The sequence below is a fragment of the Saimiri boliviensis genome, chromosome 8, assembly GCF_048565385.1.
Source record: "Saimiri boliviensis isolate mSaiBol1 chromosome 8, mSaiBol1.pri, whole genome shotgun sequence".
NCBI classification, from domain to species: domain Eukaryota; kingdom Metazoa; phylum Chordata; class Mammalia; order Primates; family Cebidae; genus Saimiri; species Saimiri boliviensis.
In genome coordinates, this window is record NC_133456.1 from 27,057,282 (window position 1) to 27,078,108 (window position 20,827).

Sequence of the window (20,827 nt, forward strand, 5' to 3'; positions counted from 1 at the left end):
CAGTGAACTGGCCCCCTGTGTAAAAAGTTTGGGGACACCTGTCCTAGAGAATAAAGAAGCCCCAGAGCTGCTACAGTGTGCACTTGGGGAAGCCAGCAACACTCTTAAGGTTGTGATTGGCACTGACCTGGCTGCCTCAGAGTTCTTCAGTTCTGGGAAATATGATTTGGGCTTTAAGTCTCCTGATGGTCCCAGCAGGTACATTTGGCCCTGTACAAGTCCTTCATCAATGATGGGTGGTATCCATCAAAAATGTCTTTGAGCAGAACGTTGGGAAGCTCAGATGAAGTTCACTGACAGTACAGGTATCCCAGCAGTGGAGGATCATCTCAGGAAGCATGGAATTGTGTACCTGCCTCCTGCTTAGGTGAAGCAGGTTGGCTCTGTGCCTTGATCTATTCCAGAGTATAAGCTGGTCCAGACCAGTGGAAGGGGTGTCAGGGGTTCCCATCACTCTGAGGAGACTGACCATGCTTCCATTGCCATCCTGGTGGTGGGGCTGTGCACTGGACTGATCAAAACAGGTGCACCTTGACAAACAGAACTGGGCCAAGTATAGTCAGCTCCTCAGAATCAGAGGGGCTGAATTGCAGGGCTCAGTTTGCCAGTGAGAAATTCAGAAATTCACTAACAGAGTAAGCACTGGGCAGGCAAGCCCCTGTGCTTTTCAAGCTCTGGAAACCCAATTAGACATCTGCTTCAGACAGCTCAAGACAGCAGACCCAAACTGGCAGGGCCTCAGGTCGTTACCCCTCCTTTCCCCAACCCCTGTGCTTTTCTTCTCTCTGCTTCACTAGAACTGCTCTATCAGAGCCAAGCTTGACCACCTGGAACCCCACTTGGGGTTTTAAATTTAAGGCCAGAATAATATGTGTGTGTGCGTGTGTGTGTGTGTGTGTGTGTGTGTGTGTGTGTGTGTGTGTATCTGTGGATATATATATATACTTGAGCTCCTGGGCTCAAGCAATCCTCCTGCCTCAGGCTCCCAAAATGCTGGCATGAGCCACCATGTCTGGCCAGAAAACTCATTTTTCTAACCTTGATCCACAACAAGTGTTTATGGAGCCACTGTGGTGTAGTCCTGGAGGTTCTTGACAGGCAAGATCCTCGGGGATTTAATGCACAAATAAAAAACTGTTATTAAAAAAAAAGACACCTAGAAAACAAACATACATACCATAGGCTTAGGAGAATACATCTGGTTTTACTTATTTAAAACCACTGCAGAGTCTTCTTGACTTCTTGCTCTTTTTTGTGTTTGTTTTTTTTGTGTGTGTTCTTCTGAGACAAGCTCTTGCTCTGTCACCCAGGCTGGAGTGCAGTGGCACAATCGCAGTACACTGCAGCCTTGAACTCCTGGCTCAAATGATCCTCCTGCCTCAGCCTCTCACAGTTCTGGGATTACAGATGTGAGCCACCACACCAGGCTGACTTCTTTGTCTTGAATTTTACAAGGATTCTAAAGGGCACTGGGTAGTTCCAGGACATCTGAGACCTTGAGGGAGGGTGCATTCCTCTGATTTTTGCGCCTCTGCCAGCAGTCTGGCTTCTAACAAAGTGGTCAAGGGATGCTGACTCACGTGAGGCTTCTGGCAAAGTGTTCCTGAGAGAAGAGGAAGAGACCAGTATCCTAACTCCTCCATGAAGGCTCATAAGACAGCACTGGCCTGCTGGAGGGGGTGATCTTGTTTTTTACATTCGCCAGTGAAAAGGTACTCAGAGAGAAGCCTGGGCTTGCTTTGCCATTAAAATCCCTTTTGCCAGAAATGACCTGGGAGGCTTCACGTTTTATAACAAAGTATATTGTTTCATTTTAAAATTAATACTTTAACCTCCTGGTGTCCCAAATGAGGTTGGGTCGTTTGATGACCAGCTCTCTTCCAAACCCAAAGAAAGATTATTCTTATCGATGTGTCATTATCATACAAACAACAAAGATAAAAGCAAAAATGTTTTCATCTCTTTACTATAACAGCTCATTTTAAATTTTTCTTTCAAATTCTAATAAATATAATTCTATATTCTGGGTTTTTTTCCTCCTTAGTGTAAATGTTTTAAATTTCTTCTTAAACCCCCTGATTATTATTAATGACTGTCATCTATTGAAGTGATATGCTGTGTTATTCTTATGGTTTAAGGATTTAGGTTTGCAAGTTTTAAAGATTATATTCTAAATAATATTATATATCACATAGAATGCTTCCTTTCTCTTTGGCTGATTTTCTTGTAAGAAGTTTCTTGGAGTAGAGCACTGGGTCAGTGGATATGACCTGTACTACCATGTTGTTCTCCTGAACGATGGTTCGGCATCCAGTGGCTGTAAAACATAATGAGTGAACAGCTCAAAGGTTAACTCTTGAATGCCCGGGGGAAGACTTTTCAGCCACTTATATGTCATCTTATTTGTTTAACTATATATGATTTCATTTACTTATTTATTTATTTGTAGAGATGCAGTCTCATGTTGCCTCGGCTGGTCTCAAACTCTTGATCTCAAGCGATCCTCCCACCTAAGCCTCCCAAGTAGCTGGGATTACAGGCATGAGCCACCACACCCAGCAATATATAGCAACTTTTAAAAAACTTTAGCTATACAACTTTTGATCGTGTTCATTTCCCTTGCTAATCGTGTAGGCAGTTAGGAGCATTTTAACCATCAAAATAAGAATGAAACTGAACATTTTTATTATGTGTTTACAGTTTACAAAATGCTTTCATATACAACAGCTCAGTTAATCCTTACAATATTTGGTGAGGCATCTGGGATAGGGTTTACCATTTCCTCCATTTTCAGACAATGAAAATGGAATGTAGAGAATTTAAGGTGAACTGGATGGAGATGTGGCCACGACATGCGATGTTTTCGGGAGACACCCTGACCACCTCCTGCTCTCTTCCTCTGCTTCCCTGCCTAGGACTTTGGCAGCCCACGGTCAGTCATCTCTCGGTGTGATTTGAGGGCAAACCTTGTGAGAAACGGTTGTGGAGGCCAGATGGAGAGCCCAGCCAGCAGCTCCCGTGTCCTGCGGAGTCTGCCCCTCAGCAGCAAAGGTTCTGGCTCAGCGGGCTGGGATGTCATTCAGATGACGCCGCAGGAAATTGCCGTGAACCTCCGGCCAGGTGAGTTGCCCACAGTAAGGGCTGGGTGCCCTGGGCTCAGGAGGGCCCATGGGCAAGGTGGAACTTGTTAATAATGGGGCAATGAGTCAGGCCAGGCTGAGATCTGAGCCAGATGCTTATGGGGAGGTGAGGCTCAGACCTCAGGAAGCAGAGTATGTTCTTATCAATGTGTCTGTGGATAGCCTCCTGTGGACAGAGGAATATATTTGCTATTTTTAAACAATTGTGGTGAAATATACATAATATTTACCATTTTAAGGGTTTTTAAGTGTACAGTTCAGCAGCATTAAGTACATTCACAATATTGTATAAGCATCACCACTATCTATTTCCAGAACATTTTCATCATCCTAAACAGAAAATCTATACCCATTAAACATTAACTCCTCATTCTCTCTTTCCCTTGGTCCCTGGTAACTGGCATTCTACTTTATTTTCTATTTTTCATTTATTTTTATTTTTTAATTTTGTTTAAATCAGGGAGCAACTGATGGTAGAAATTACAGTCATTCAAGGCATAGTGGCTGCCCACTCTACTGTCCTACTCTGAACTTGACTAATCCAGGTACCTGCCTTAAGTAGAATCATCCAATATTTGTCCTTTGACATTTGACTTATTTTACTAAGTGTAATGTTTTCAAGGTTCATGCATATTTTGGCATGTGTCAGAACTTCATTCCTTTTTCGGCTGAGTAATATTTCATTGTCTGTAGCATTCTGAAAGGACACACTTTTAGAGTGGAGATATTTTGTTTTGTGTCCCTGGAGCCTTGCAAGCCTGAGAGCTGCTTAAAATAAGGAAACGGTAATATAATTACTTACAATGTAATATAAAGAAACAGTTTTGCAGCCGGACGCGGTGGCTAACGCCTATAATCCCAGCACTTTGGGAGGCTGAGGCGGGTGGATCACAAAGTCAAGAGATCAAGACTATCCTAGTCAACATGATGAAACCCCATCTCTACTAAAAATACAAAAATTAGCTGGGCATGGTGGCACGTGCCTGTAGTCCCAACTACTCGGGAGGCTGAGGCAGGAGAATTGCTTGAACCCAGGAGGCGGAGGTTGCGGTGAGCCGAGATCGAGCCATTGCACTCTAGCCTGGGTAACGAGTGAAACTCTGTCTCAAAAAAAAAAAAAAAAAAAGGAAGAAGAAAAAGAAACAGTTTTGCACATGTGCTATGTGCTAAACACTTGACCTACCTTAAGGTAGCTATCTTTTTTTTTTTTTTTTTTTTTTTTTTTTCCCAAGATGGAGTATCGCTCTGTCACCCAGGCTAGAGTGCAATGGCACAATCTTGGCCCACTGCAACCTCTGCCTCCCGGGTTCAAGCGATTCTCTTGTTTCAGCCTCCTTAGTAGCTGGGCATGCACCACCACCCCCAGCTAATTTTTTTTTTTTTTTTTTTTTGCATTTTTAGTAGAGACAGGGTTTTACCATGTTGGCCAGGCTGGTCTTGAACTCCTGAGCTCAAGTGATCTACCCTCCTTGGCCTACCAAAGTTCTGGGATTATAGGCATGAACCACCGTGCCTGGCCAGGTAGCTGTCATTTTACACATGATGAAACAACCTGCTGAAGGTCTCTTAGTTGGTGGTGAATCCATTCAGCCCCAGGTCTTGGTAACCCATGATTGTTTGTAGTTCATCACTTTCATCATCTAATATTCTGGATATTAGAAGCCTTGCAATGTCAAAAGGTTGGATGTGCGTGTGGCTAAATTGGAAAGTATCACGCTATTGGGAAGGGGCAGATTTTTTCACATTTCACTGAGTTTTAGCCGTTTCTTCCATCCCATGGTCTAGGAAACCATTGGCAATAACTATTTGTAGATGGTTTATGTAGACAGTTTATGCCTCCAGAGCACCTTGTAGCAGCAGAAAGATCATGGATCTGGCTGGCTCTCTTGGGTTCTAGCTCTGGCTCTGTCCCTAGCTCCAAGGCCCTGGGCAAGTTACTCCATCTGTCAGCATCTTAGGGTCTTTGTCACCTTTGTTCAGAGGCTTAAATAGGACTTTTTGTATCAGTGAACTTTTCAAAGTTAAAATTATATTTTCAAAGAGCAATAGCCAAGGGTGCCAGATGGCGGTTTGACTGGGGATGCTCAGTACCTCAAAAATGTATTTAATACAATGCTACACGTGGTAAGCACTCAGTAAAGCTCGTTGTTGTTGCTGTGGCTATCATTGTATGGTCTGCACCATGAGTTTTTAAAGAAAGAGCTCTAAGGCATCATATAGGTGAGAAATGTTTTATTTTGTCTATTTTAATTGTCTTGAAAATGAGAAACAAAAGAAGAGTGTAAGATGGCCCCACTTGGATAGAGAAACCTAAACTACTGGGTTGCCTGCGCAGGAATCAGTGTTGAGATTAACTGAAGTTAGGATTTTTGCGAACCTTCTCACTCTACGCGGCACTCAGCCTTTTTGTTTGGTGAGATACTAAGCTGAGAGAGACAAGGAAGGGAACCCTGACAAAGCTGTGTGAGTTGGTAGAAAAAAGTCAGCTGAGGCCGGGTATGGTGACTCACGCCTGTAATCCCAGCAGGTTCGGAGGCCAAGAACGGCAGATCACCTGAGGTCAGGAGTTCAAGACCAGCCTGACCAACATGGAGAAACCCAATCTCTACTAAAAATACAAAATTAGCTGGGTGTGGTGGAGCATGCCTGTAATCCCAGCTACTTGGGAGGCTGAGGCAGGAGAATTGCTTGAACCTGGGAGGCAGAGGTTTCAGTGAGCTGAGATTGCGCCATTGCACTCCAGCCTGGGCAACAAAAGCGAAACTCCCTCTCAAAAAAAAAAAAAAAAAAAAAAAAAAAGAAAGAAAGAAAGTTAAAATGTCAGCTGTGCCCTGAGCCCTGAGCCCTTATGAGGGGAGATGGTTGGTAATGTCCTCTGGGGAAAGAGAAATATCTTATGTAAAGGCAGGCTCAGGGGCAAGGGTTTGCACCTAAAGGGAATATAGGAGTTGTTGTAGACTGTTAATATATTGGAACATTAAACCGGGCGCGGTGGCTCAAGCCTGTAATCCCAGCACTGTGGGAGGCTGAGGCGGGTGGATCACGAGGTCAAGAGATCGAGACCATCCTGGTTAGCATGGTGAAACCCCATCTCTACTAAAAATACTAAAAATTAGCTGGGCATGGTGGCGCGTGCCTGTAATCCCAGCTACTCAGGAGGCTGAGGCAGGAGAATTGCCTGAACCCAGGGGGCGGAGGTTGCTGTGAGCCGAGATCGCGCCATTGCACTCCAGCCTGGGTAACAAGAGCGAAACTCCGCCTCAAAAAAAAAAAAAAAAAAAATATATATATATATATATATATATATATATATATATGGGAACATTGTGTTGTATAAGAATAGTGTATTGACTAATGTGAATGCGTATCTTCTTTTTTTGTAGTAGCAGTATAGCAATAACATGAAATTCCAGAAAAATAATCCACTTTAATGTAATATCATTTTTCATTTTTACTATATCTCAGCCTTTATTTACTTCTTTATATTTTTCCTCTACTTATTATCGTAATGTATTTATAATCATGTGCTATTTTCATTCAATAATCTTTGAAAATGAGGACAGAATTCACACCAACCAAAAGAGTTGGCAGTTTCAGAGTCATTGTGGAGGGAGGTTTTAGCTTACATTTTTGGAACTCCTCATCTAGAATAGCTCTTAAAGCCTGTGGTGTTCTCTCCCAGAAGTATCCCTTATGGTGGCAAATTATTACTCTTTAGGTAGACTTAATGTAGGAAAGAGTTGCATCACAGAAATCCAAAGATGTCAGCACTTTAATAATTCCAGTTTTAAAATCAGAATTAAGGTGAGAGTGTGAGCAGAGATGGTTGGCTTGATTATCAACTGGCCTTTACAGCAGCCCCCATAGAAGAGTTAGAGAGTGATTTGAAGGCTGGGTGCAGTGGCTTATGCCTGTAATCTCAGCGGTTTGGGAGGCTGAGGAGAGAGGTTCAATTGAGGTCAGGAATCTGAGACCAGCCTGGGCAACATAGTGAAACCTTGTTGCTACAGGGAAGACTGAGGTGGGAGGGTCCCTTGAACCCAGGAGTTTGAAGCTCCAGTATGAAAATAAAAACCAAGCCATTTGAGTAATGGTTTGAGCAGGTTTGATTACAATCCATATTTATGCATAAAACTTAACATATGCTCAATTAAAGAAAAAATCATTCTTATTTGGCATAGTTACATCTCCTGCTAAGCACTATGATATGGTTTCTGGTATTAGAAATAAAATGGAAACCATGACCCTATGTTTGTCCAAAACCACAGCATGGGTGCTGTGTGCAGCTGTGTCTTGTAGAAGGTGTCGATGTGGAGAGCCCAGTGCTGGGGGATCAAGCAGATGGAGGGGCTGACTGCCTCCTGAAAACACACCCAGGCGATGAGTTCAGTCTGAAGAGACGAAGACCAGGAAGAGATCTGATGAAAATACGAGTTCCTAAGACCTATAATCATTGTGAATATGTTTCCCAAATATAGAAACACTTGAAACTAGTGATGCCTCTTCAAATTTTGAAAATATAATTTTAACATTTACAAAAGAGAAGTACAGGCAAACCCCAAGTACATCTTTGTGGGGAGAGGAAAATATCATGTTACAGTTAGCAAAATTTTCAGTTATGCAAAATGCATATTTACCTCAGGGAAATTCCCCCCTGACTCTGGGAAGGGCTTTCAGGTATATAAGGGTTGGTTTTTCCATTATATATGTATATATACCTGAAAAAAATATATATATATACACACACACACACACATACACACACATACACATATGTATACATACATATTTCAGGTATATATGCATATATAATGAAAAAATATACATATACGTGTGTGTGTGTGTGTGTGTGTGTGTGTGTGTGTGTGTACTTTTTTCTTTTTGAGACAGAGTCTTGCTTGTCACCCAGGCTAGAGTGCAGTGACATGATTTCAGCTCACTGCAGTTTCGCAGGTTCAGGTGATTCTTATGCCTCAGCCTCCTGAGTAGCTGGAACTACAACTGCCCACCACCACACCTGGCTAATTTTTATATTTTAGTAGAAACGGGATTTCACCATGCTGATCAAGCTGCTTTCGAACTCCTGGTATCAAATGATCTGCCCGCCTTGGCCTCCTAAAGTGCTAGGATTACAAGTGTGAGCCACCACACTGGGCCTCCATTATATATTTTTAGAAATGCTTTTGTGTCTCCTCCCTCGCCCTACCCTCCCCGCCATGCCTCATAATAGTTATTTGTTGAGTGAAATATAAGACTTTGCCAGCCGTATCACAGATTAGTCAAGGACAAGCCTCAGCGCAACATGAAAGACAGTTCATGAAGGCAAAGTAATTATTCCAGGATAAGTCTCAGGATGGAAATAAAAATTAAAAATGATTTTTGTCTAAGCAGGGCTTTTTTATTCTTTTTTTTACACTGAGATATAATTCACAGACCATACAATTCACCATTTTAAAGTGTATAATTTAGTGGATTCTTACCGTATTTGCAAGGTTGTACAGTCAACACCACCATCTAATTTCAGAACGTTTTCTGAAAAGAAGTCCCATACCCCTGAACAGGTACTGTTTACCTTCCATCTCCCACCGTCCCCTTTCAGCCCCTGGAATCCACCCATCTACTTTCTCTCTATATAGTTTTGCATATTCCAGGCATTTCCTATGCATCATATAATATGTGGCTCTTTTAGCTGGTTTCTTTCACTTAGCAATATGTTTAAAGGTTCATCCATGTTGTAGCATGTACTTTATCCCTTTTTATGGCCAAACAGTATTCCACTGTGTATGTATAGATCTACTACATTTTAGTTGGTGGACATTTGGGCTGTTTCTACTGTGGTACAATTCTTTTTTCTTTTCTTTTTTTTTTTTAAATAAACTCACAGTTAACATCCTATACTTTTGGGCAATTATGACTAATGCTGCTATGAACATTCATGCACACACTACTGTGGGTACATATGTTTTCAATAATCTGGGGTCTATAGGAGTGGAATTGCTGGGTCATGTGGTAATTCTATGTTTAACTTTTTGAAAGACTGCCAAACTTTAAGCAGGATTTTGTGTAAATATAGGATCATGTTTTCCATTTTATTTCAATACTGAAAACTACATGTCAGGATAAGAACCTTAGAAAATCCCTAACAAAGATCATACGGTCCTTAAGAAAGGACATAAACTGGAAAGTAAAGCATATTGAGAGTGGTCAAAAGCTAAAGGTGGTTTTGAAACACTGAGGAGTTAGGAAGGGTTTATTAAAGTTGTTATTGGCCTCAATCCTTTAACCTCCTAAAAAATGACCCTTGATTGGTGGATTTCTTAAATTTTGAAATAATTTTAGACTCACAGAAGTTGCAAAAATAACACAGAGATGTTCTATATACCCTCCTCTGCTGCCCTCAATGATAACATCTTTTTAACTTCTTTTTTTTTTTTTAATTTTTTTTTTTATAAATACGGGGTTTCGCCATGTTTATCAGGCTGGTCTTGAACTCCCGACCTCAGGTGATTGGCCTGCCTTGGCCTCCAAAGTGCTTGGATTACAGGCGTGAGCCACCATGCCCAGCCAATGATAACATCTTAATATAACCAGAGTATGTTATCAGAACCAGGAAACCAACATAGTTACATTTCTGTTAACTAACCTACAAGTGACGGGTTGCTTTCGGGTTTCCTACAAGCCCCTATTTTTTTCCTCCCTTCTCCTTCCAGGTTCTACTTGGAAGTAGCCGTTTTTAGGTATTGTTTCTGCAATAAAGTTGCCACCCTGGGTGACAGTGTACATAGCTTAAATAGATGAAGAAAGTCTTTTGATGATAGATGGATAAGGGGTTATTTTAAAGGAAACTAGAAGTGTAGAGCCCTGGGCTTGGAGGCAGACACTATGGAGGAAACAATCATCTCTTCACGTGTCTTGTTTCTTGGTTCTGTCGGTCAACAGTTATAATTTTGAGGTGGGGAGGGGGTGCAGTACAGCCTGGCAGCCTTGTTCTAGACCAGTGAGGCAATACTTTGGCTCTAGATCTAAATTTATTCCTGGTATACTAATTGCTTTTTGCTGTAGTGGCCGGAAGAGCTATCTGCTCGTTTATGATGTGTGCACCAGGGTGCTAATTTTCCGTTCAGTTGTAGTCCTGTTATAACAGAGTTGATTTTTATGTTTCCCTTCTTTCTTTCAGTTTCCAGCACAGAAGAGTACTTCTAGGGAATCAAAAACCACTTGCATTTATTTTGGGATGGCAGGGGTCTTTATTTGCTGAGGTACTACTTTGTCTTAACACTTTGAACAAAAATCAGTCTTAAAAGCTTTTGGCTTCAAGGCAGGAAACCCGAGGGAAAAGAAGAAAGAAGAAAAAAAAATAAAAAATTTTAACAAGTTTTTTGAGGCTGGGCACGCCTGTAATCCCAGCACTTTGGGAGGCTGAGATGGGAGGATCACTTGAATTCAGGAGTTTGAGGCCAGCCTGGGTAACATGGCAGGACTTTGTCTCTACTAATAATTTTAAAATTACCCAGGCGTGCTTGTGCATGCCTGTGGTCCCAGCTACTTGGGAGACTGAGGCGGGTGGATTACTTGAGCCCAGGAGGTTGAGGCTGCAGTGAGCCGTGGTTATGCCGCTGTACTCTGGCCTGGGTGAGAGAACAAGACCCTGTCTCAAAAAAAAGTTTTTGCTGGAATTCTCAAGTCACTCTCTAGAAATGTTTGTCATCTGATACATATCCCTGTGAAAAAAACCAACTTTCCACTTGTTATTAAAGGGAGGGCAGAGAGAAGAAAGCTTTAAAAATGCATTTCAGATGGAATGCTGGTTGATAACCTGATTACGTGGAGGAATCTGTACTTACAAACTGAGCAGTGCGAAGATTCTGTGCAAAATGCAGTTGGAGCTGGGTACTCTGGAACCAGGAACAACCAGAAGGACGTGAGAGGGGCTGCCTGGGGAGTAGCACCTCACAGGTACCAGGTGATCAGCTTCTCTTTTAAGTTTGCCATTTCTCTGATCCTGACCCTGGTCCTGAGGCTGCCAGGGATTACATGGAACAGCCCCAAAGAGAGAGGGTATAGCCACAGGATACACAAGGCTGTAGAGACGCTAGGTGGAGAGGGAAGGAGCAGAGGAGCATGAATCCGAACACATGGGCTAGAATGCTGTCACCAGAGACAGGTGAGACCAAAACAAGCACATAAAGGCAAGAAGCACTTCTCACTCTGCTGGGCATCAGGAGGTGGCAACTGGTTTAAAGTCTTGGGTGGCACAGGAAAGCAGCGTGGCCAGGAAAGAGTTGGAAGGGAGGAGAGTGCTTAAGCATGTGTGGTTCTGGAAGTGTACCCAAAGGTGGAAAACATACCCCAGACCTCCTCTCAGCAGAAAGTGCACTTTACATGCAATAATGGCTTCACCTTCAGGCTGCTAATGTTAGAGGCCTCCCTTTTTGGGGAGTTGTTGGTACACGGGAAGCTTAATGCCCACACCATGGATTTGACCAGGAATGTCAGTCCCTCCAGGATCTGCCGACAGAACATTCTGTCATTGCCACAGCCTATTCAGGGGCCTGTGGCATTTAAAATCAAGCATATTAGAGGCAGCAATAAACCCTCATTCTGAACATCAGTGATGTTATCATCTTATACCCCTCTCTTTCTGGAAAAATGGGACAGTATTTCTTTTTAACAACTGCAGCCTGCCTTTGGAAAGGGGTGTGTGTGTGTGTGTGTGTGCGCGCATATGTGTTTTCTTACTGATCGATTTCTCTTAGAACGTAATGCCAAGAAATTTCTTGCTCCAGAATAGTCTCTTAGGATACAAAGGGACGTATATATCATACCTTTTTTCCCTCTGCCTTCGTGTCTGGAAAATTTGGGGGTAAATGTATATGCTCAAGGCTGTAGCTGTTGAAATTCAAGTTTCTGGCAGGATTTTCTCTCTCTCTCTTTTTATCCTCACAGGAAATTGCTTTAGTAATTGACTTTTGGGAAAACTGAGGCCAAAGTTTTCTTTGTGTAGGAACATTTGTGTGGTGGTTATCTCCTTTAATCCCTACAATAGTTAATATCCTTCCCACTTGACTGATGCAAAAACTAAGCAGTGCATTGAAGGCAGCCTGAGTTCTCCCGAGTCCTTGTGACCAGATCTGGATTCAAACCCAGCTCCCTTGCTTCCAAGCCTCTGTCCCATAGATGCCTCTCCACCTCCCAGAATCCAAGCCATTCTTTGCTTCCTGGTTCTAAAATGCCCGTCTGTTAATTTCTTAGAATTCATAAAAAAGTAGAAGTAGATTCCGGATAAAATAAGTTGTAACTGGGAACTTGGGGGGACAGGTGGCAAAAATGAAGAAGACCTGCGAAAAGATCATGGCATCAGGCGGAGGAGATAGGATGGCAGGCTCTGTCCATTTGGGGTCTGTCGTCTGCCCATGCAAGGGCCAAGGAGGGATTTTCCTTCCGTCAACTCCCGCCTCCTCCCTGCCCCTTCCTCACTATGATGTGGCACCCAAGGAGTCTTTTGGCAGGACCTGCTGTGTTTTTCTGATGGGAGCCAGAGGCAGACACTGCAGCAATCTGGAATTCATTCTGGAAGAAAATCTTGAACATTCCTGTTTGAGTCAGACTCAGATGATCTTTAAAAATAGGCTTATACCAATAGGCAACTCAAACTCCATCAATTCTGAGGCACCTAGAACAATACATGCAAAGACAAGTCAGGGGAAGCAGGCTCAGAACTGCCACTCTGGCTACAGGCAGTAATGATCATATTCATACTTCATCTGTGCAAGCCTGTACTGCTCATAAAACACTGCCCTCCCTCCTGAGCACCTCATAGGCTTAATTGATGCTGTGAGTGTTGTTGTTAGTTCCATTTTATATTTCAAGAAACCGAGGCTCAAGTTGCACTCCTATTCAAGGGACAGAGCTGGAACTTGAACTAAAATCTTGATCATTTGATTCTTCATGGTCTAGTTAGTGAAACATGCCTTGTTGTGGTGGGAGGAGGAGAGGGAGCAGAGAGGATTGAGTTCTCTGCAAGTTCAAGAAGGCTTCAGTTGGCTAGTTGTCAGCTTGAGATGAAAGACTGGTTGCTCTGAGACGCTGCTGGCAAGTCAGGTGTAGACCCGCTGGGCAGGAGTGAGGCCACCTTTGCTGTTGTGCCTCTAAATACACAAAGAATCTATCCAAATTTCAAGTATGTATAGACAGTTCTACTGCAGGAGAAATAGGACATCTCTTGGCATTTCTGAAATGTTAATAAGCCCAAGGCAGATAGAATGACCTGGTATGAGTTGAGCCTTAAAGTTGTTTCTAGGTGATTTAATTTTTTTCTTTGTTTGTTTGTTTTGAGACAGAGTTTTGCTCTTGTTGCCTGGGCTGGAATACAATGGCTCGATCTGAGCTCTCTGCAACCTCTGCCTCCTGGGTTCAAGTGATTCTCCTGCCTCTGTCTCTCAAGTAGCTGGAATTACAGGCATGCACCACCATGCCCGGCTAATTTCGTATTTTTAGTAGAGATAGAGTTTCTCTATGTTGGTCAGGCTGGTCTTAAATTCCCGACCTCAGGTGATCCACCTGCTTCCCAAAGTGCTTGGATTACAGGCATGAGCCACTGCGCCTGGCCAGTGAGTTGTTTTTATAAATTATGAAATGATTTTAAGATCATTATCTGACTGGGCATCGTGGCTCACACCTGTAATTCTAGCACTTTGGGAGGCCAAGGTGGGTGGATCACGAGGTCAGGAGTTTCAAGATGAGCATGGACAATATGATGAAACCCTATCTCTACTAAAAATACAAAAATTAGCTGGGCATGGTGGTGCGTGCCTGTAGTCCTAACTACTCGGGATTCTGAGGCAAAATAATTACTTGAACCTGGGAACTGGAGGTTGCAGTGGGCCAAGATCACGTCACTACACTCCAGCTTGGGCAACAGAGCAAGATTCTGTCTCAGGGAAAAAAGAATCATTATCCTGGCCTGGGTCCTTGCTCTGACTTGAGCCTCTCTTTGAACTCTATTGGGTGAGACAGCAAAGACCACACCTACTAGACACTGGCTTTCCTCTTTGTTCTTTTCCTCTGAATTAATTCCCCTTTTCTCTGCCTGTTGGCTATCTTATTATAGCTGTTAGACAAATCTAGGGTGACTTTCCTCTTTCTTCTGGTTTTCTTTTTTTCATGGAGCTAAAATCTGGAATCTGTCTTCCTGTATTTATGTATGAAGTTTCTGATAAGAATGAGTTGTGATTGTGATATCCCAAAACATTAAATATGCTCCCAAACTAAATACTAGTCTGGTAAATGGTGAGGGAAATAGAAACAAAAACAGGTGACATGGCCTAGGCATGTGTATTTTTTGCCCATTGGGAAATTTTAAACAACCATCTTTGTTTCTCTGCCCTCCCTTGCCTTGCATATCTCTGTCCCCATCTTGATTCTTCCCCACTCAGGCCCATCTCTCTCTCTCATTCCTTTCTTCCCTGCCTTTTGTTTCACACATACATTTCCATCATGGCTGGGTCTTTCACTGGAGTTGGTATATGGTTGGTGGGCTACTCTCCACCCAGTTTATGTCCATGAAATTGTCTGGCTTACTGTCCGCTGATGACCCAAGGGTCCTTGCTGCAGAGAAGGCAGAACACCACCAAGGAGCCTGATTGTTAAGGAGTTTCCTTAGAAATGCTAAACCCAGGCTGGATGTGGTAGCTCATGCCTATAATCTTTAAGAGGCTGAGGTAGGTGGATAACTTGAGGCCATGAGTTCAAGACCAGCCTGGCCAACATGGTGAAACCCCGTCTCTACTAACTATGCAAAAATTAGCCAGGCGTGGTGGTGGACACTTGTAATCCCAGCTACTCAGGAGGCTGAGGCTTGAGAGTTGCTTGAACACAGGAGGCAGTGGTTGCAGTGAGCCAAGACTGCCCCACTGCACTCCAGCCTGGGTGACAGACCAACACTCTGTCTCACAAAAATAAAAAAAAAGAAATGCTAAGCCCAATGTTTGGGAAGGAGAACCCAGGCCTCCATCCTCAGCACCATATTCCCTTCAGGCGCTTTACTTCCAACAAAATCTTTCTTGTGGGAGGCACACAATTCCTAAAGAAAAGTAAGAGGTAAGCCAGCTTTGAAAGTAAATCCCATCACTCAGTCTTTGCAGGTCTCACAGCCTCTAACATGTGTGGCCTCTCTGTTGGTGCAGGTGACAAGACCACCTTCCAGCTGCAGGTTCGCCAGGTGGAAGACTATCCTGTGGACCTGTACTACCTGATGGACCTCTCCCTGTCCATGAAGGATGACTTGGACAATATCCGGAACCTGGGCACGAAACTCGCAGAGGAGATGAGGAAGCTCACCAGCAACTTCCGGTTGGGGTTCGGGTCTTTTGTCGATAAGGACATTTCTCCTTTCTCCTACACAGCACCGAGGTACCAGACCAATCCATGCATTGGGTAAGTGACCAGTTGCCCTTCTGTTGGATACTTCAGGGTGGGAGCATGGAGTAGCAGGAAAATTTAGCTCAAAGAAAGAATTAGGGAAGGCATGGTTGGGACGGGTGGCCAGGCTTAGGCGTTTAATTTGATTAATGATGAGCACACATTCTCTCCTTTTCTGACATGTGAATAAGTGAATGAACTATCACAAGCTTGCAAAGATAAAATGTTCATAACCCCTTGATTTTCCTGCCTGCCTTGCCCAGCACCATTTGCTCACATTAATAGAATTCAGAGAATGTCCTCAGGGAGTGATGGGCCCAGATTGTCAGGGAGGCAGCAGGCAGGGCAACTTAAATTTTCCCCTTGGTTGCAGCAACTTGGTTGAGGTGCTTGGGAGAAATGAATTCAAAATTTGTTCCTGTTGTTTTTCTATAAATAGCTATAACTTATTCTCACAAATTTAAATTAAAATCCCATTTAAAAGGTAAGCATTTTTTTTTCAACATAAGTCAAACACCTGAACTAGAAAAGGTTTGACATTTTATTAGAAAACAGGTATCTCGGCCGGGCGCGGTGGCTCAAGCCTGTAATCCCAGCACTTTGGGAGGCCGAGGCGGGTGGATCACAAGGTCGAGAGATCGAGACCAACCTGGTCAACATGGTGAAACCCCGTCTCTACTAAAAATACAAAAAATTAGCTGGGCATGGTGGCGTGTGCCTATAATCCCAGCTACTCAGGAGGCTGAGGCAGGAGAATTGCCTGAACCCAGGAGGCGGAGGTTGCGGTGAGCCGAGATCGCGCCATTGCACTCCAGCCTGGGTAACAAGAGCGAAACTCCGTCTCAAAAAAAAAAAAAAAAAAAAAAAAAAAAAAAAGAAAACAGGTATCTCTAACTGCTGCAACAAGTCTATAACAACAAAGTGTATCATGGGTCAAACTTACTGGAAATTTATTAGTCCTGCTTATCAAATCCAGCTGGGTCTCTTCATCCATGCAACTTCTGCAAGCAGTGACTCAGGGAGCCAGGTGCCTTCCATCTTTCAGCTTTACCGTCTTCTAAGGTCATGGCTTCTAAGGTCATGCTGCCTGGAGGATATTGCACAGGAGGATAGGCTTTGGCCATGCCCACTCCCACATGCTGCTAGATGGAACAGAACTGAGCCAGGAGGCTGGAAACTGGTATAGCTGTATGCCCAGGAATTAAAAGAAATAGGATTGGTGAATGGGTCTCTGCCATGGAGTGTTTGTGTGCAGGTTGGGAGTGGTGGTTGTATGAGGGGATTGCATTCTTCAGCCCATGCAACAACCTTTACTAGGTTGGTTTCATTTCTTTTTAGTCTTTCAGGAGTTTCTTTAAATGTCAAGATTATGCAAGTGATGACAGTGAATGGTAGCTTCCAACTTTTGCTTCCTCATCTCCGCATTTAACTTTAGTGAGGGTTTGGGATGTAAAGTCCAAAAGAGAATAGGGAACAACTAAGACTTAAGTTTTCACTAAGTGTCAAGCCTCATACTGAAGATTTTCTATGGATTATCTCATTTAAACTCATAACAATCTGTTGCAGTCTCTAAGGTAGATATAAGCCAGATTTTAAACATGGGGAAACTGAGGCCTAGAGAGAAAAACTTACCCAATATTATACAAATAGCAAGGGGCAGAGCTGGAATATGAATACAGACACGCTACTTTTAGAGTCTGCATGTGCATTTTTTTTGAGACCGAATCTTGCTCTGTCACCCAGGCTGGAGTGCAGTGGTATAATCTCGGCTTACTGTAATCTTCACCTCCTGGGTTCAAGGCAGTTCTCCTGCCTCAGCCTCCCAAGTAGCTGGGATTACAGGCTCATGCCACCACACCCAGCTGATTTTCATATTTTTAGTAGAGATGGGGTTTCACTGTGTTGGCCAAGTTGGTCTCGAACCCCTGACTTTAGGTGATCCACCCACCTTGGCCACCCAAAGTGCTGGGATTACAGGAGTAAGATGCCTGCATGTAGCCTGCGTTTGCATTTAATATAATACCTTCTTCCCCATCCAAATCACACTACAACACAGATACTTTACCTTAGGCTAAGTAATAATACCTACTCCAAAACCACCCTACCCCCATCCCCTAGGGGCTTACCTGAGGATAATGGTAGGCTATGCTATATTGCAGTGATGTACAATCTCCAAATCTCAGTGGCTCAACATAATGGAAGGTTTTTTTGTTTTTGTTTGTGCAAAATCTGATGAGGGCTGAGCAGCTTTCCTTGGCAGCTCTTCAGGCAGTAACTCAGGGATCTAGCTCCTTCCATCTTGTGATACCATTCTCATTTCTTGGTCTTCCAGTTGCCACCAAGGGGAAAGAGCTGTTCTTAAACCCCTGAGCCCTCATCTCTCCACAAGTCCTCTTTGGTAGTCTTCAGAGCTCCCAGCTCCAAGTTGGGCTGGGTGATGGGAGCATGTTAGTGTGCTGGTGGCATGGGCTCTTCTGAGTCCCTCTGAATCCTCCTGTACACTCTCCTAGAAGGTGCCTTAGATCTTTTCCAAGGGTTGGGAACTGACACTGGTGGAAAAACAATCAGACGAGAAAAAGTTTTAAATACAAATGAAACTTCAAATTCTTTAACCACGAAGAGGCACTAAGCGTCATTATTTGCTGTTCGGCTTCCTCCTGGCGACAGGTAGCCACAGGAATTATTATTACTTTGATCCTGTCTCCAAGGCCCTCTCAGCTAAGTCCAGGTGCCAAGTGTTTTTGTTGAAGTTTTGTTACTTACCAGGAGCAGCACCATCCTAATGCAAGCCTTCACCAAGCCTTTTTTCAATTTATCTGGAATAGTGATATTATTTGCTTCTTTTCACTTCTGTCCTAATTGGGCCCTTTCTCCAGACAGATAGGGTGTGTCCCCACTTTCATTCTTCTAAGGCCCATCCACTGACAGATTCTAGATTGGAAGCTGGCAGAGAATCAAGGGCTGGCTCCAGGCGCTCAGCATTTAAATATTCAAGGTTATGACACATTACTTATTCAGAGCTCACTCTCTAAGCCCTCGAAGGCAGACCCCCTTGCAGACAGTAAAACTCTTGACAGTGAGTACAAGGCACACTGAAGCTGATTGTAAGGCAGGAAGTGCAGTGAAGAAGGAGAGCTTGGATGGAAACCGTGGGCCTGAGTTATGCGAAGCTCTCTTCTCTAAGCTGGGGAGGCACGCGCAACGCGAGGCACAGTGTGGCTTGGTGAGGAGGCCGAGCTTTATCTCCAAACATCCAGGCAGCGCATCATCCTGTGTCTCCTCAGAGATTTACCACTGCTCCTCGGAGAGAAGGGCACGCTCTTGGGCATGTAATCTGGCTGTTCCTGGGCCTGAGCCAGCCTGTACGTGTGCTTTGTTTGTCTTCTGTTAGTAGCACTGTGAGATAGTTACCAACATTTTTTTTTTTTTTAATCAGAAAATCTAATTGAGAATAACTAGGATTTCTAGGTTTTCTTAAAAAACTGGGAGATCTGGGAAAGCTGGGCTTGGACCACAGGTTGTTTAGCTGCCACAGTTCCTACCACTCCCTCTTGTCTTGCAGCTGGCCAGTCGCACCTGCTTCTATTTCCATGCCTCAGCTCAGGGATGTTTGTTCATCCTTGTCAAACTATCCCTTTCCTCCAGCTGCTGTGGAAAACCATAGCCCTTCTTAAGCTCCAGTGGCTCCTTCAGTTAGGTGTTTCTCTCCTGTGGTGGAAGCAGCATTAGCCCCCAGGAAGTTTTAAGGAGATGAGGGAGTCAGGAGAAGGGATTTAATCACTGTGCAGGACAGCTCTGAGAAGAGAGAGCCAGTGTGCACGGGACTGCCGTAATGTCTGTCCCTCCTTCTTCTGCTCCCAGTGTTTCTGCCAAAGTACCCAAATCCTAGACTCACCCCTTCCCGTCATAGACTGCAACAGAAATGTGAAATCTGAAGTAAGAAGTACCAGGGCTGCTATGGGAAGAAAGGCTTAGAGTAATTTAATCATCAGATTAAGGAACTGCTTAATGCTATTCCTAGTAATAGGTACCATTTCCCTGGGAAGAGTCACATGATATTCACTGATATAAGGTTTGAAGGATTAGTTTGGCACTTTATTTCCCGTTCTGAACATTTTTTCTCTTGTTAGAAGTATGGGGTTGTTGTCGAAATATGTATCATGTAAAATTTTGTGCAAGTGAGATGATACCTTTCATCCCCATTTATATTTTTACCTTTGCACATTTCTCCCAAGAAGTCATACTATTCCTTCACGGCTTTGAAGGTGCTATTCCATTGTCTTCTGGCATCTCTTGTGGCTGATACTAAGCTTTCTGTCTGTCTAATCATTTTCCTTGTCTCTGGTGGGCTTTAGTATTTTCCTGTGCTTTTCTTCTTCTGTAATTATATGCACACCAATGTATCTAGGTTGGATTTTTATTTATATTGCTAAGGCCGGGTGTAGTGGCTCACACCTGTAATCACAGCACTTTGGAAGGCTGAGATAGGCGGATCACTTGAGGTCAGGAATTTGAGACCAGCCTGGCCAATATGGCAAAACCCTGTTTCTACTAAAAATACAAAAAGTAATCGGGCTTGGTGGCAGGCACCTGTAATCCCAGCTACTCAGGAGGCTGAGGCAGGAGAATTGCTTGAATGCAGGAGGCGGAGGCTGCAGTGAGCTGAGATGGCACCACTGCAATCCAGCCTGGACAACGAAGCAAGACTCTGTCTCAAAAAAAACAACAGAGAGTTCTCTCCTATTGCGTATAACTTGGTCTGCTTGTTTAATATGAGAGTACAGGCATGATCTCCCTTTGCTTATTTCCTTTCTCCTATTTTCTCTGATACTGTTCGATGTCAGTTGAAATTTCTCATACTAAACTTTGTGTCTTAATTTTTCTCCCATGTTTTCTACTTTCTTTTTCTCTCTTAGCTGCATTTCTTCCAGTTTACCATTTAGCTCTTCAACTGTTTAATCCATATGCTGAAATTTCATTTTTGAATTTCAGTGACCGTGTTTTTCATTTGTTTAATTTATATTTGGTTCTTTTTTAGACGCTTCTGTTTTTCATACCAATTTTTTCCCCAGAGCCTGCTGTTTTGTTTTTCTAACACTATCCTATCTGGCTTTTGGTTTCTATTCTTTTCTCCCTTTGACTGTTTTAAATATCTTTGTTCTAAAGTATTTTATTTTAATTAATTAATTTATTTATGATAGAGTTTTGTTCTGTCGCCCAGGCTGGAGTGCAGTGGCACCACCTCGGCTCACCACACGCGCACCGCA

General features: G+C 43.4%; 1 protein-coding gene across 1 annotated transcript in view; it reads left to right on the top strand.

Moving 5' to 3' along the window:
• Positions 1-20,827, top strand: part of ITGB5 (integrin subunit beta 5) — a 124,852-nt gene that overhangs the window by 23,648 nt on the left and 80,377 nt on the right. The window contains exons 3-4 of the mRNA XM_039477282.2: positions 2,916-3,120; positions 15,326-15,575. Of these exons, the coding sequence (XP_039333216.1) occupies positions 2,916-3,120; positions 15,326-15,575 (455 nt within the window). The remainder of the gene's footprint in view (positions 1-2,915; positions 3,121-15,325; positions 15,576-20,827) is intronic.